At 53.2% G+C, this 15709-nt stretch overlaps 1 protein-coding gene across 1 annotated transcript; it reads right to left on the bottom strand.

Moving 5' to 3' along the window:
- Nucleotides 1-533: 533 nt before the first annotated feature.
- On the bottom strand, nucleotides 534-11372 carry AEN (apoptosis enhancing nuclease). Its single transcript, XM_021680531.2, has 4 exons — nucleotides 11314-11372; nucleotides 6564-7188; nucleotides 3565-3765; nucleotides 534-3156 (listed from the first exon to the last, which is right to left on the bottom strand). Exons 2-4 carry the CDS (start codon nucleotides 7101-7103, stop codon nucleotides 2920-2922), a joined length of 978 nt encoding a protein of 325 aa, XP_021536206.1. The 5' UTR covers nucleotides 7104-7188; nucleotides 11314-11372; the 3' UTR covers nucleotides 534-2919.
- Between the last annotated feature and the right edge of the window lie 4337 nt (nucleotides 11373-15709).

The raw sequence follows: 15709 nt of genomic DNA, 5'->3' as shown, positions 1-15709 counted from the left end.
AGTGGATCAGACACCACTCCCTACAGGCACCCTGACCTTTGAATTCCTGCCCAGCCATCTGTCTCGGCTGGGCCTATGCTCCAAAATGTGCATGTGTGAATTTCTCAATCCTGGATGGCAGGCAGAAGTGTCTCAGTCAAATGTCAGCGATTTCCTGTGGGTCATGCAAAATTGCTACTGGGATACATTTTTTAAAAGACACAAAAAGTGAAAAGTGAAGTATATATCAATAAACATGCAAAAAGAAGTTCAAAATCTCTACTCGTTAGGGAAATGCAAATTAAAACCAGAATGAGGTATCACCCCACACCCACTAGGATACCCTACCAAACCAAACAAAACAAAACAAGTAAGTGTGGGTGAGGATGTGGAGACACTGGAAAGCTTACGGGCTGCTGGTGGGAAGGCCAACTAGTAACTAGTACAGCCCCTGTGGAAGACGGTATGGCAGTTCCTCCAAAGCTTACAACACAGAACCACCATATATGACCCAGCAATCTTACTTCTGGGTCTACACCCATGGGAACCGAAAGCAGAATTCCGAAGATACTGTACACCCACATTCACAGCAACATTATTCACAACCAAGCAGGCGAAGTAACCCAAGTGTTCACGGAGATCAACAAATTGTGGTCTATGCAGCCAAATGATTATTTAGCCTTAAAAAGGAAGGAAATTCTGACACATACCAAACATGAATGATCTTTGCGGGCCGTAGGCTAAGTGAAATAAGCTAATCACAAAGACACATACTGTATGATTCTACTTATATGGGGTATCTAGTCAAATTCAGAGAAACAGAAAGTAGAATGGTGGTGGCCAGGGGCTAGAGGGAGGAGAGGGTGGACTGTTAGTGTTTAATGAGCAGTTTTAGTTTCGCAGGATGAAAAAGCTCGGGAATTTGGCGGTACGACAATGTAAATATACTTAACACCACTTAGAAATGGTTAAGATGGTAACTTGCATGATATGTGTATTTTATCACAATTAGAGCTAAACATTTTCTTGAAAAGTGAGTACATAGCTTCAGGAGAAACAAACTCTGTGTTCTACAATAAGGCAGTTATAAAATTTTAAAAAATAAACGACATAAATTCTGTAGCTCTAGAATGTTCTTGTCACATCCCAGAGCATCATCTTGAAAGCTCCCACCTCAAAGGCCAAAGCACCCAGCAAGACTCAGTGCCCCAGCACCCCACAATCCCTCCACCAAGCCAGCCCACTCCAGCCTGAGAATTCAGAAAACACCCCTTCACCCACTTTTCTAATTGAGTTTTATTCCAGAACAAATGGTTTTACAAAAAAGCTGATTTTAAACCCAGTACATTTTCCCACTGGTAGCAGCTCCATCTTCCTTCAACCCGTAGCCCAAAGAATCGAAACTATGGCTGGGCTGGGCTGGGCTGGGCTGGGAGTTTGGCACCAACTACACACTTTGAAGGACTCCAGAACAAAGTGTGGAGCCAGGCCATCAGGCGGCTCCCTGCCCTGCAGACGGGGAGGGAGCTGGGCACAGACAACTTGGAAGTAGTGTGGTTTCAGTAGTGTCTCTCGGTTCCTGGCCCTGCTGCTGGGGTCAGACTGACATAAGAACGCTTGTCATTTCCTGCACGCAGAGGGAGACTCTGAGTGTACAGAGGTCGCCCAGCCGCAGGGCGCAGCAAGGACCGGGCACCTCCATGCTGTGTTGTCAGCCCGCCCCCACTGGAGCAGCCAAGTGAGGACAGCCTTGTCACAGTCACTCAACCCCAGGGGCGTGGTTCAGATATTACCCAGAGGAGGCTGAAACGGATCCTTGAAGAAAACACAGCGTGCCAGGCACAGTGCTGAGCACTCAGCACTTGACCCCCAGGACAACCCTATGAGGTAGGCTGTAGCATCATCCCCATTTTACAGAGGAGGAAACGGGCTCAAGAGTGAGACCTTGCTCGAGGTCTCAAAGCTTTTAAGTGGCAAGCAAAGATGGGGCTCAAAGGTCGGTGTGGACCTGAGCTCTTGGTTAACCTCAATACTCCCAAACTGCCCCTTGGGAAAGAAGGAAAGAGGGGTGGCAGATGAGATCCTGACAGAGAACCTATCCAGAAAGTTGGAGAAAACCCAATGACCACAGCAACTGTGGGTCTAAGTGCCCGAGGGGACACCAGCCCGAGTGTGGACACGGCTGCCCCGGCCTGGCCCTCGCCCCACGGACATGGTGGCCTTGCAGAGGGGTCCCAGAACTCAAACTGCTGTCTTGTTTCTCAGGCTTGTGCCTGAGTTGGGTCAAAATTAATACGCCACCCTCTCCACCCAAAGCTCATCCGCCCTCCCCCCCTCAGAACAGTGCCTGGTGAGTCCTGGTGTCCCCTCCCCACGAGCCTGGGCACTCTGCTGTCCGTCACAGCCTAGCTGGGTTCCTACTATGGCAACAGCCAGAGTTCTAGTTCAGACAGAAAGGAAGGGAATGTTCCGCAGAGTAGCCTCAACTCTACAGGTTCAGGGACATATGCATTCTGAACCTGACAACGCCTGTGGAAGAGGCAGAGGAAAGTAAGAGCGGAGAGCTTTACCCCAAGTCACGGGGCTGAGCGAACACCGCAGGGACGAGACTTCACCTGCCCGGACAGCACAGCACGGGGCTGGGGGAGGCCTGCGGGCACACGGCACACGCCCTCCTCCCGCCGCGTCCTCCAAGCTTGCCCCCCTGACATTTTCATAGGGTCTGTAAAGCGCCATTAGTAAACCACAGGGCTGGGGGGGGGTAAGTGCCCACAACAGCCCTGGGTGGAGGGAGCCAAGAGGACAGATGGCCCCAACTCCCTGGACGCCAGCAGCCGGCTGGCCGCATCCTGCCCTGCCCGGGGTGCCGTGCCCAGGGCTCTGCCGGCCCCCCCGCACCCCACTCCTCCGCTCGGAGGCCGCCTGGGGGCCTCTCCCGCCTCACTCCCTTCGGTCCCCTGCCTCCCCCGTCCCCCCGCGGGCGCCCTGGGCCAGGTCCTCGGGCCAGTACTGGTCCTCCATGTACTCCTCCATGCCCGTGCTGCCGTCCGGCTCCCGGTCCTCGGGGCAGGGCGGGAGGCTGACGGCCTCCCGCTGCTCCCACTGCGCCTCCACCAGCCGGTAGAGCTCCATGGCCGTCACGGCGTCTTCCACCGACGAGTGCCCGTGCTGGCCGGCCTGCGACGACAGCCCTCATCACCGACCGCGTCCTCTGGGGACGGGGGTGGGACGGGGTGGGGGCCTGGGTGCTACTCGGGAAAGCAAGAGTTACTGGCTGCCCCTGAGGGAGGCCCCACCTCTCGGGCTGCCACAGGTGGGTTCTGCGTGATGTGCAGGGACAGAGCCCGGAACTGAGTGGGGGACAGGTCTGGAAGAGCCCGGCCTGCAAGCCTGCGGCCGGCTGTCACAATCTGCTGGGGACGAAGGACAGTGAAGAGAACACCCAGGGCTGCCCGTATGTGCGGGACACCGTGCTTTACCCAGGGAGGGGTGGGGGGTAAGAATGACAAGCAGCCTGGAGGCACAGCCGCCTGCCCCGTCCCGGGGCCCCTCGTCACTTGCACCACCTGCTCCTGTCCCACGCACCTGGATCTTCTTGTGTAGCAGCTGCAGGGCCAGGTCCTTCAGCGAGACCCGGGTGCGGGTGTGGAGGCCAGGCTGGTGGAGGAGGCTGGGCACGTAAGTGGTGTCCCGGGTCTGACTCCGAGGGTGGACGTACTTGAGGGCCTGGAAGTCATTGTGGAGTGCGTGCCCCACCACCACCTTGCCCTTCAGGAGCTTGAGGATCTGTGAGCAGACAAAGGAGGGGGGGAAGGCCCCACTGTCAAGGAGGCACAGGCCACGTGCTGCCACCCTGACCACCGGGGCGTGGATCCCTGCGAAGGGTGGCAGCATGGAGAGGGGAACCTCGAGCCCCACACTCAGCCACGCTGCCTCAAGTCCAAAGCCCGGCCCTTCGACTTGCCACGCCCCGGGGCACACGTCAGCCCTCTAAGCAGTAAAAGTGCGCTCTCCACGGGGTGGTTGGGTGCGTGCGAGGAACTCACGCGTGGAGTAAGTCTCCTAGTGAATCAATACAAGCAACTGTGTCCTGCTGGCGCAGGCTCTCCCCTCTCAGCCTGGAAGACCTCACCACCCTCCCCCTCCCCACCCAACTCTTGCACGTCAGGAGGCCTCCCCCACCACTGCCCCGGCAACGTGAGGACCCTGTGGTTCTCTCCCGTGGTGGAGCGGACTGGTCACATTTGCTAAGTACGCCTTTAGCGCTGGCAGTCTATCCACCGGCCCTCCATGGCAGCTCAGCTGATACACCAGGGACCGTGTTTGACTTGACGAGCGATGTTCCATGGAAGCTCAGCACACAGGAGCTGACTGAGAGACCCGCTGGCTGACGTCCACAGACCTGTGCCTGGCCCTGGAGATAAACCCACGAGCAGCAACTTTTGTGAGCATCAGCAGACACGGCCCCCCTCCTCGGGATTCTGCCCCTCTGCCCCTCAGCCGTGCAGGACTCCACTTCCCACCCTGGAAACCGTTGTTCTCTGGCTCAGTGCTCGCCATGTGCACAATGTGCGCCTCTCTTCCCTGTCTTCCGCCCTCCTCGGGCCCCAGGCCTGCAACGCCCCCCAGCCCTCGGCACTGAGCCCGGCTCTCCTTCTCACCCGCCACGCGCTTCTGCTGGCCAGGTCCGGCTCATCACTAAACCCAGCTTTCACAGCAGATGGAGAGGGTGCCATTTAGACTTCCGTGGTGGGCACATGCCACCACACCCCAGTCACACCGCCCCACCAGCATGCGGTGGGAAGGGACCAAGCACACTCCGCACGGGCTGAGCCTGAGCAGACAAGAAACGGTCCTGTTCCTCGAGCCCCACCAACCAGGCCAGGAAGCACGAAGGAGCTAGAGGGTTTGCCGCAGGCCTCCCTTCCTGTTGCCAATATGCCCGAGCGACACGCTTGGTAAATCATCTCCAAACTTTCTGAAGGCCATGCTTAGGCCATATCTCATGTGAGAAAGGAGGACGCCAGACCACATGTACCAGTATTTCCCAAATTCACCTAAACCCAAGAATAACCCAGAAACACTAAGCAGTTCTGCTATAATGCTTATTTTGAAAATGCATGTTCCAACATGATTGCTATATTAGGACACTCTTTGAGAATAATGCAAAATTTCACCTTTACCTATGCATGATTTTGCCCGTGAGAAACATTTAGGTGAACGAAGAAAACTGCACCCGGGGGCACCTGGGTGGCTCAGCTGGTTAAGCGTCTGCCTTCGGCTCAGGTCACGATCCCAGCGTCCTGGGATCAAACCCCACGTCGGGCTCCCTGCTCAGCGGGGTCTGCTGCTCCCCCTGCTTGTGCTTTCTCCCTCCCTCTCTACCTCTCAAATAAATAAAATCTTTAAAAAAAAAAAAAAAAGGCAAGAAAGAATAAAGAAAACTGCACGCAGCTAACCTGAGGCACGTGGGAAGGCAGAAAACGCACACGCCTCCGACAGCCCGCAGGGGGCTCACGGTTCACAGGTGTGATGAGCCACCACCACCTGAACCTGACGCCACCAGGCTCATTTCCAGGAACCCCTGGGCCCTCGCCACCAGCACAGAAACCGCAACCTTCCTGACACCCACTTTCACAAGCAGCCACCAGGATGTTTTCAGGTAAAGTGCCTCCCTTACTACTGACGCATGTCTTAACCATCTAGCCTATGCAAAATGGGGGCTACCACTGTCATTAGGTTTCTAGCTTTTTGTCCTGGGGGTGATTTTATTAGGAGGCATGTTGAGTGTTGTGCTCCTAATTCCATGTTCCCCATAAGCTCTGAGGTTTTCGTTGTGCAAGTTGGCACAGCATGATTTTCAGGAACACACACATAAGAGCTGTCCCCATGCCCACAGGGCTATGAGATGAGAATTTCCATGGAAGGATCTGGGGACAAAGAGCTGAGATTGTTAACAAGGCTTTAGGGGCATCCTACGGTCAAGCACAACTGGGAATTCCTGGCACATTAGTGCAGTCCCAACCACTAATTTATCTTTTTCAAAACACTGAAAAACTAAGAAAATATATGGAAATATTAAGGCCTGAAGGTGACAGGATTGTAGGCCTTACAAATTCTAAACAGATACATAGTACTTTTACAACAGAAAAGAAAATGCAGGGGTGCTTGGGTGACTCAGTTGGTTAAGCGTCTGCCTTCGGCTCATGTCATGATCCCAGAGTCCTGGGATCGAGCCCCGCATTGGGCTCCCTGCTCTGCCGCTCCCCCTGCCTGTGCTCTCTCACTCGTTCTCCCTCAAAATAAAAGAAAGAAAAGAAAATGTAACATGTGAGCGGTTCTACACCTTACAATTGGCACAGTCTGTCCACAAACATTATCACATGGGACAGCCCAACAATCCTTACATGGAGATGGGTCAGGATTTTAGGCACCCTTGTCTATGGAGAAGGAAGCCACAGTTCAGCAAATTTAAGCAACTTCCCCAAAGTCTCTCGTTTCCAGTGGCTAAGTGGTGACTCAAACCCAGGGCTGCCCTTCCCTGGCCATCACCCACCCACACAAGCCCCCACCTCCGCCCTCACCTCTTTCTGGGCCACCTGGAAGGGGATGGCCTTACGCATGTGCTGCCGAGTGACGCCACTCCAGCGGGTGCGGTAGTCCACGATGGGCATCTCGGGCCGGATGTACTTGTCATAGAGGACGTCGCCATGGTAACTCACCACAGAGCAGCGGGCCAGCTCGCTCACCCGCCCTCGGGGTCCCGTGCCCACCATCTCGCAGTCGATAGCCACGCACTTGCTGGGCCAGGGCCCCGCGGACTCCCTGGGGGTGGGTTTTCTGCTCCACGAGGCACCTCCCGATTCATTCCTCGGACGCTGCATCCCGCTGCTGGCGGCTTCAGTGCCCTGCAAGGCCACCAACGGCATGGGCAGCGGGGAGGATCGCGGCTCTGGGGGCATGCTCAGCAGCCCCTGCTCCTGCAGCAGCGCCTTCCGGGCCATGAATCGCTGGTGCTGTCGGCTCCTCCTCTTGTGCTTCCTCCGGAGCACATCCTTGGCATGCAGGCTAGCCAGGGAAGGGCACGGGCACCGCGCTGACTCAGGGCCTTCCCGGGGTACCATCCCAGTCAGCTCACCGCTCACGGCAAATGAGGCCTGCGGGGGGGGGGGGGGGGGGGGGGCGGTGATCTGCCAGCAGGGCGGCACTCTGCAGAGAGAACACACAGAGCAGAGGGGCTGGGTGAGAGGTGTGCCCGGCCAGCCCCATCCCTGCCTCTGCCTGCAGGGCTCACAGCAGCGCTGCCCTAGAGCCCTACGCTTTAGCTCCCACACTGAGGCCAGGAGCTTGCTTGTACTCAGTCAAACCCCTGTGCAAATCACTGTTCTAAGTACTTTACATGGAATCACTAAATATTCCCAACGACCTGAACCACAGGTTAGAAAACTGAGCACAGAGGTTAAGTAACCTGCTCAGGTAGGAAGACACACAAGCTGATGTGAACCCAGAATCCACGGTCTCGGCCTCCGAGCCACTGCTTACCTCCACGAGCATCAGCATCAACAAGTTTTAGAGAGTTACAGATATGGGAAAATAAAGGCTACAGAAACATATATATATACACACAGACACACAATCTTTTTAATTTTTTAATTTATTTAAAAATTTTTTAATTTATTTAATTTTTAAAATTTAAGTAATCCCTACCCCCAGCATGGGGCTCAAACTCATGACCCCAAGATCAAAAGTCGCACGCTCCTCCGACTGGGCCAGCCAGGCAACCCCATCCCAGATTTTTAAAAAACAAAGAATCCATTGTGAAAGCACAGACCCTCAGAAACTGGAGAAAAAAATTCACGAGCCCCTCACAACAGTTGTATTGTTGGTTATGTGTTCACCAAAATAAGGTGATTTATTAAGTGATTTTCTATTTCACTCATCACAACAGTTTTCAATAGCCAGGCATGTGGCTCAGTCACCACAGCCTCCAGGCAGGTGTATGCTGGTAAACCGGCTCAGCTCACAAAAAGGAGAAACAGAAAAGGGAGTGTCTGCAGGTCCCTCCATCACTGGACACTGGAAATGTGTGAAGTTCGTGTGGGTTTGCAAATCCCACGCAACAAGGCCAGCAGCTGCCCAAGAGCGAGGGGCCGTGCTTAGAAAGCTTCACTCACTTGCTAAGTCAGCTGGTACATTTTTAACAGACCAGAAAACCAGGACTTTCAAGTAGGCAGAGCAGGGTTTAACTCGGCTCTTTGGAAGTTACCTGATGTGCTGAGCTTCTGCTTCCTTGCATGTGAAATGGCCCTACTACCCCCTTTCCTGCTGAAGACCAGACGACACAATGCACGTGTGCTTGCTCCGCATACATTATATACAGGCGGGGCTCATAACTACCTGCTCCCTTTCCCCCAGAGAGGGAAAGACTCTCCCCAGGTTGGTAACCAGCTCTTCCCAGGCCAAAGCTGCCCCGGCCCGGCCTCACTGCCCCTCCCAAGCCACAGACCTTCCCCTTACTGCTCTTCCCCCTCACACACCTCCTCTTCTTTCTACACCCTCCAGGAAGGCCTGCAGAACAAGCCTTCATCCCACTGGGTTGCAGAGACACCATGAGGCTCCCTGAGGTCCCAACTGTGCCAGGTGCTGAGCACGGAGTAACAAAGGCGGATCCTGGACTCCGAGAAGCTTAACCTCGCCGCAGAGACAGAAACAAAGCACAAGGCATGTGCAGGGCTGGGTCAGAAGGGCTAGGGAAGCAGAACAGGCTGGAGGATGATTCTGGGAGGCTTGCTGGAAGAGATAAATCTCGGTGAAGAATAAACAGTAACCCGCCAGCTGACAGGGAGATGAACTGGTGGCCATGTGAGGGGCAAAAGCCGGAAAGAGAAGGAGCCCAGGGCTGAGGAAGAGGGGCCCACGAGTAGCCTGATGCCACTGGGGAGCAAAGTACAAGGTGGGACACGGCTGGAGGAACTGTCCCTCTTCCCTTTTTACCACTTAACCTTCTGTCCCCACTCTGGGCAGGCCACCACACACCCTGGTGGTCCTACCCTAAGCCCCTAAGCTGGTATCCCCAGACTGGTGTCTGCTGATCAACTGAGGGAATCCCAGAGCACTGAGGGAAGTCACTGACTTCCTGACCCCAGTAGCCCTGACCCCAGACATTTACAGTCTAGCTGGGGAGCAAAGAAATTCACCCCTCCATGCCTGACAGCACAACCATAGAATTTACCACACTTTAAGACAACAGTTACATAGCGTCTACCTCAAAGCGCTCTGAAGGCAGGGATAGGGACGTGTGTGTCTTTGTCCCTCCCCCAACAGCCAGCCCCGGACCTGGCATCGGGCAGGTCCTCTCCAGAAGTGTGTGAAGGGAGCTGAAGCCGGGCCTGCTACCTGCCAGACGGTGGGGAAGACAGAGCTGGAGGTGACAGGGAAATGTGGCAAGGAGACCGTCAGACTCTCACCAGGGTGTGCTAAGGATGGGAGCAGTGAACGAAGGACAGACTCACCTGTCCGAGTACTGGACAGACGGAAACGCCGGGTTAGTGAAGGGTGGCAGTGGAGGGACATGCTGAAGGGTTTCAGGAAGGTCTGCCAGGAGCACAGAAAGGGAAGGGCATCCAGAGAAAATGCAGACCCGAAGTCCAGGAGGCAAAGCACCTGCACTGTGAGAGGGCAAGGAGGCTGGTGGAACATCTGAAAAGGAGGTCGTGGGGGAGAAGAGAGGGTGGAGGGAACAGTGAGAGACCACTGTTTCTGGAGGGGGATGAAAGTTTGGGTGTAATCCAGGGATTGATGGGGAACAGGATCCCCACTGCCTTATAGGAAGAGCTCTGGAGAAGAATCTGAACAGCAGTGGCAAAGATGAAGAGGCGTGGGGAGGAGTGCTACTTGGGTGACGCCAGGGCGAGGCACAGTGACCCATCCTGACTCATCTTCCCCCTGGCTTGCTCATCCACTCCCCAAGAAGCCTTCTCCCTTTTAAAAGTGCATGTAACTATAATCGACATCCTCATCTCGACAGGTCACATATTAGAGCTGACCAATACAGAACCTCAATTTGCCCCAGCCCAGCAATGGAGAGAACAGGGCCCCTTCCCTTCTTTGAGAGGGATCTGGGCTCTGCAGGTCAGGAGCTGAGCCTGGGAGCAGGGTTGGTGGCCTCCCTGACCCTGCTGGCAAGGTTTCAAAGAAGCCAGAAATTCAGTTCCCTGAGAAAAAGTGGCCTTGTGTTTCGAGGGATGAAAACAAGTCCTCTTCTACAGGCCCTGACCCTGCTGACACGTCAGAACCAACAATTAATGATCTAGGACATGCCCCGCCCATCCTGCGCCCCAAGTGGGAGCTCAGCGAGGTAGGAGGGAAGTTTGCCTCAAAAAACACAACAGTTCGGGTAAGGACACACTCAAATCTCCCTCCAGCCAGGAACCTGGGGATCAGCAGCCACCGGGCCTTCGGCGCGGGGCTTGTGGCCTAAGGCAAGGACCCCAGCAGCAGAGTCCTCAGAGCAAAGGCCCCAAGGGCACCACGAAGTCACAGTCGCCCGCGGTGGCAGGGCTACCGACCTGCTGGCCGATCGGGAAGGCGGCACGCGGTTGTAGGCCCGTTCCTTGGTGCCCTGGCACTAAAAGCTAGATGGCCTGGACCAAGTCTCCCTCCCCTGACCACAAAACGAGGGTTTACTAAAACCGAGGGTGGACCTAGGTTTGGGGCTTCCGCCAAAGCAGTTAGAACGTCTGTTTAAAACGCCGATCCTCAGGCCTACCCCCTCCCCCCACCGCCCACGCCGTCCTAACTGCCATTTTGGGGAACGGGATCTGAGAAGCTGTATTTTGCAGAGCGCGCGACCCCATCCCCGAGCCGTGGTACTAAGTAGCGCCCGAATTTGAGAAAACCGGGCTCTCTGAGATCCCCCCGTGCTACTCAAAGTTCTGGGCAAGGCAAGGAGAGGCCCGGAGCCCCGCACGATCTCCCGCGGCCGCCCGCGTTCCCCGAGGAGCGCCGCGGGGGAGGCCGGGCCTCAGCCCGGGAGGGACTCGGGCGGTGGTCACTCGCTGGCCGCAGCGGCGGGGCCGAGGCCGCCAGACCGAGCCCCAGCGCCCCAGCGCCCGGCACCGCCCCCCGCAGGCCCCAGACCCCCGAGCAGGGCGGGGACGCAGCACAGGCGGCGCCCGGGCCTGCACACCCGCGGGCCCCGAGAGCCGCTCGGCCGGGCCCCTGCCGTCCCTCACCGCAGGCCGGGGGCGGACACCGCGCGCGGGACCCCGGGGTCGGGGACACGCCGCGCCAGCCCGCCCGAGCACCCCAACGCAAGCAGGGTCCCGAGATCACCTGAAGCGCGGCGCGTGTCCTCCGGCCCGCACGTGGTGTCCAAGCAGCCCGCAGCTCCCACCTGCCCGGGCAAGCCCCGCTCCGGCTGCCTGCCCATTGGCTCACCGAACCGCAGTGCCCGCCCAACGCTTCTTCTGATTGGCCGGGAGTCTGGCTCGCGGCGGATAGGTACAGGGCAGCAGAGGGGGCGGGGATTCCTAAAGGGGTGTGGTTTGTGTCGGAAGCCTGGCCGTCCGGCAAGAAGCCGTAAACCAACCCGAGCGGAGCGTGTCTCCGGGTTCCGTTCCCATGTGTGTCCCCCAGGCCCAATCCACCCCGCTGCCTGGGTCGGGATGTGGCCTCCTACGAGCTGCGTGCCACTAAACGCAGAACGGCTTACAGAAGGCACACCCGCATTTGCAGAATGGGAATTAATAGCCTCTACCTCCCCTACCTCTAGGTCATGGGGATTCAGTGAAATAATAGACATGAGGGGCACCGAAGAAAGATTTTTAAAGTCAGGTTTGCTCCTTCGGCGCTAGTCTTTCATTTATCCCTTTGCAATACTTTCTTCCTAAGTATTAAGTTTCTACTGTGGGCTCAGCCCTGGAATACACAGAAGCACAATCCTTCAATCTCCAGTTGCTCAAGGTCTCGCCCGGTAATAGATTATTCACTGCGACGTGAGTAATAACAAGAACAATAATAAACAGTTCACATTTATTATGTGAGCACTACTGTGTGCCAGGCAACATACATATATAATCTGCACAAGAACCCCATGAAATATGTACTATTGTTGTTTCTGTTTTACAGTTAAGGAAACTGACATTAAAAGAAATTAAGAGGAAACAGCCAAGGTCCAAACAAAGACCCTTCCTTACCAAAGCAGTCTGATTCCTCCCTAGCTCCCTCTTGCAAGCAGGGGGCATTGCTAAGGTACCCAGAAGGCCAGGGATACCTGTGTCCAGGAATCTGCTACTTGCGACTGCAATATAGATTTGAAGGAAGCAGGACAAAAGGCCACTAGAGAGATGAAGTCCTTCTACTCAGACTTCTGATGGCTTTGGGGAGCTAGGAGGAGTTTAATCCAGAGCTGGTTCATTTGCATTTGGGGAAGCTCCCTCTGGCTGCAGTGCAGGGAGAAATGGATTAGGTCTGGAGAAAGAGGGTTTAGGGATGATTGTGGACATTCAGGCAAGATAAGATCCTGGGGGCCAGCGTGGTAGAGAGGATGAAGAGCTTGGTAGATTCCAGAGCTTCTTAGGAGGCAACAGCGATAGGACAGAGAGTGGTAGGGAAGAGGATGGAAGGTCTTCAGACATGGACATTTTGTGAGAGCTATAACTCTGGGGGCACAGAGGGTTTTCAGGGACTCAGTATCCAGATTCTCTACTCCCATGGGGCTGGACCTGAGCACAAGCCTGGGGTCCTTGAGGTTCAGCCTCCTTCTCCCCTTTTATAATGAGCTCCCCTTTTATAACAATCTCCCCTTTTATAATGAGTTTCCAGCTTTACAAAGGAAAGTCTCATCCTGGCGGGTTAGCTCAGTTGGTTAGAGCGTGGTGCTAATAACAAAGGAAAGTCTCATGCACACTCATGCTGAATCTTGCTCTGCTGCTTTACCCTGGGAAATAAAAGTAGTCTCCAGGGAGGAAAAACAATAAGGCAGTTCTCAATATGGGTTATTACTGAGGAGTGGGTAAGAAACCCACTCCTAAATATGGGTTATTGCTGAGGAGTGGGCAAATCAGATAGTTTCTGATTTACTTTCCCTGTGATCCAAGGAGGATTTAATCATGTTGTCAGCTAATAGGTCATTTAAAATATATTTTTTTGAGAATAGGTAATTATCAGGAATTAAAAGAACTGAGAGACACTGACAGAATAAAGCTCCTTCCACTTCTATCTCTTTTTATATGAACAATATCAGGGCTTACAAAAGGCCCAAACTCTGTCTCATTCTTGGAAAAATTAATATTCATCCCTGGATCTACAAACTTACTGGAAAAATAACTGGCTCAACCTACCTCCTTAAGAGACATATTTTCAATTGCACTTCTAATGAAAACTTATTTTTTATGTTTAAAGAGGATCTCACCTGTAACGAAATGCTATGTATTTGCTATTTGATCGCTTGTACTGAAAACGCTTGCAACAATATCTCAATTTAGAAGGGAAAAATGAACACCTAGAACTCTGTGGGTCACAGAACACTTTTTTAGAGTTGATGAGATCAAATTTATGTACATAATTTTGTGACAGAAAGGTATGATTGGCTGCCCCAGAAAATACTGCCAAGCATGAAAATATATTATGGCTGGGATTAACTCCATAGCAGCTGAATGGAAATAGAAGTTCAAGAGGGAAAAAGAACGTTGCATATAAGGTAAATGAAAAACAAATACGGATTTAGTAAGGAGAGACGTTATTTGAAAGGATTATTGGGGGCAGGGTGGGGGGAGGCGAGAACTATAGTCATAGGGGGAGGGCTCTGCTAGGTTAGGCAAAAAAGGTTTTCTTTTATAGGGAGGAGTAAACAAGGCTAGAAAGAATGGGGATGGGGAGGAGGGATGAACAGGAGTGATCTAATCCAGTATCCAGATGGTAGGTCCTAGAGCAGTTGGGAGATTGTTTTCCCCTGAGGCCTGTTCTCTGGAGGGATCATTAAGGAGGAATGGTAAACTGGCTCTGACTGAGAGTGGGCTATAGTTGAAGAACCTAGAGGAAGAATAGAAACTTAGCCAAAGTTTGGTTAACAGGCATTTTGTTCGGATTGATGAGTGTGCCCAGCAGTTCAGCTAACCACTGAGGAATCAAGGAATGGGCATTTGGAGTGTCTGCGCCATGCCTAATTAGAGGTAAACTAAGGGGAAGCCAGGAGTCTTATCTCAGTCAAATGGGACAGGCTGTTTCTTTGAATAATTTTTTTTTTCTTTAAGATTTTATTTATTTGACAGAGAGAGACACAGCGAGAGAGGGAACACAAGCAGGGGGAGTGGAGAGGGAGAAGCAGCCTTCCCGCTGCCCAGCAGGGAGCCCAGGACCATGACCTGAAGGCAGACACCTAAGGACTGAGCCACCCAGGTGCCCGGATTCGAGAATTTCTTAACCATTGCTTTTTTCCAGGAGCACAGGGCTCGGGTAAAATTCAACATTGTCAGTAAGAGTTCTCATTTATTTTTAAAATAGATAACATTATTATCAAATTGCTATGATATTTAGACTTCACTGCATTCATTTAAGAACACTTTAAAAAAAAAGAAAGGTATCAATATTTACAATACATCCTTTATAACTATGTACACTTATGATTAAAAATATTATCAAGCAGGGGGGCACCTGGGTGGCTCAGTTGGTTGAGAATCAACTCTTGATTTTGACTCAGGCCATGATTTCAGGGCTGTGAGATGAGCCATGCTGGGCCTGGAGCCTGCTCAAGATTCTCTTTCCTTCTCCCTCTGCCCCTCCCCATCTGTGCGCTCTCTCTCAAAAATAAATAAATAAAATATTAAAAATATATATTATCAAGCAGGGGCACCTGGCTGGCTCAGTCAGTGGAGCGTGCGACTCTTGATGTTGGGTTTGTAAGTTCAAGCCCCATGTTGGGTGTAGGGATTACTTTAAAAAAAAAAAGTCTTAATATATATATTATCAAGCAAAAATGTTGAAGGTCCCCAGGTATATAATATAGATGGCCCAATACCGGCATCTTGACTGTGGATGGCAATATCCCCAACCCCACCTCTAGGGACCACACCCTCCCATTCCTGGAATGTAAATATCAGAGGAGTGAAAAGCCCCGAGGCTGGGGCTTCTATATAGCAGAACTTCTTTGAACTGGGCTTGGTGGGAGAAAGCCCATAACCCATCCTGTCACTATGGACCCCACCATTACCCCCTCCACCCTCCCAATCCCGAAGCATTTGAAACATAGGACTTGATCAGCGTTGTGCTTACAAATCATCATTGCCACGTCAAAGCACCATTCTGCCTGCCTGTGTACCTGTTTTGAGGACTATTTGGGATGCTACGGGATTCTCATGCTGCTGGACCAGGTGCAGACTTGAAAGGGGGTGTCAATCTGGTCATTTTTTAGACCAGTGGTTCTCTAAGTGTGGTCCTAGACCAGCAGCCCAGGCACCACCTGGGGATTGGTTGGACCTACTGAGGCAGAAATCCAGAGGGTTGGGGCCCAGCAATCTGTTTTAATGAGCTGACTGACTGCTTTTGTGTTCACATTCAAGTTTCAGAGTCCTTGTTTAGAGCCTACGAAACTGACAAAACTCTGGGAGCCAAATGAAAATAATTTACTAATTTTATTCAAGCAGATTGCCTCTGTATAGCACTCTTGATCCAACAGTGACTTTGGACTTACCCAGACACAGCCCGTCACCAAGACACCTTCCCTCAACTT

The sequence above is a fragment of the Neomonachus schauinslandi genome, chromosome 9 (genome assembly GCF_002201575.2).
Source record: "Neomonachus schauinslandi chromosome 9, ASM220157v2, whole genome shotgun sequence".
Lineage (NCBI taxonomy): Eukaryota > Metazoa > Chordata > Mammalia > Carnivora > Phocidae > Neomonachus > Neomonachus schauinslandi.
The sequence above is the reverse complement of the archived record's forward strand: the minus strand, read 5'-3'. Positions and strand labels throughout refer to the sequence as shown.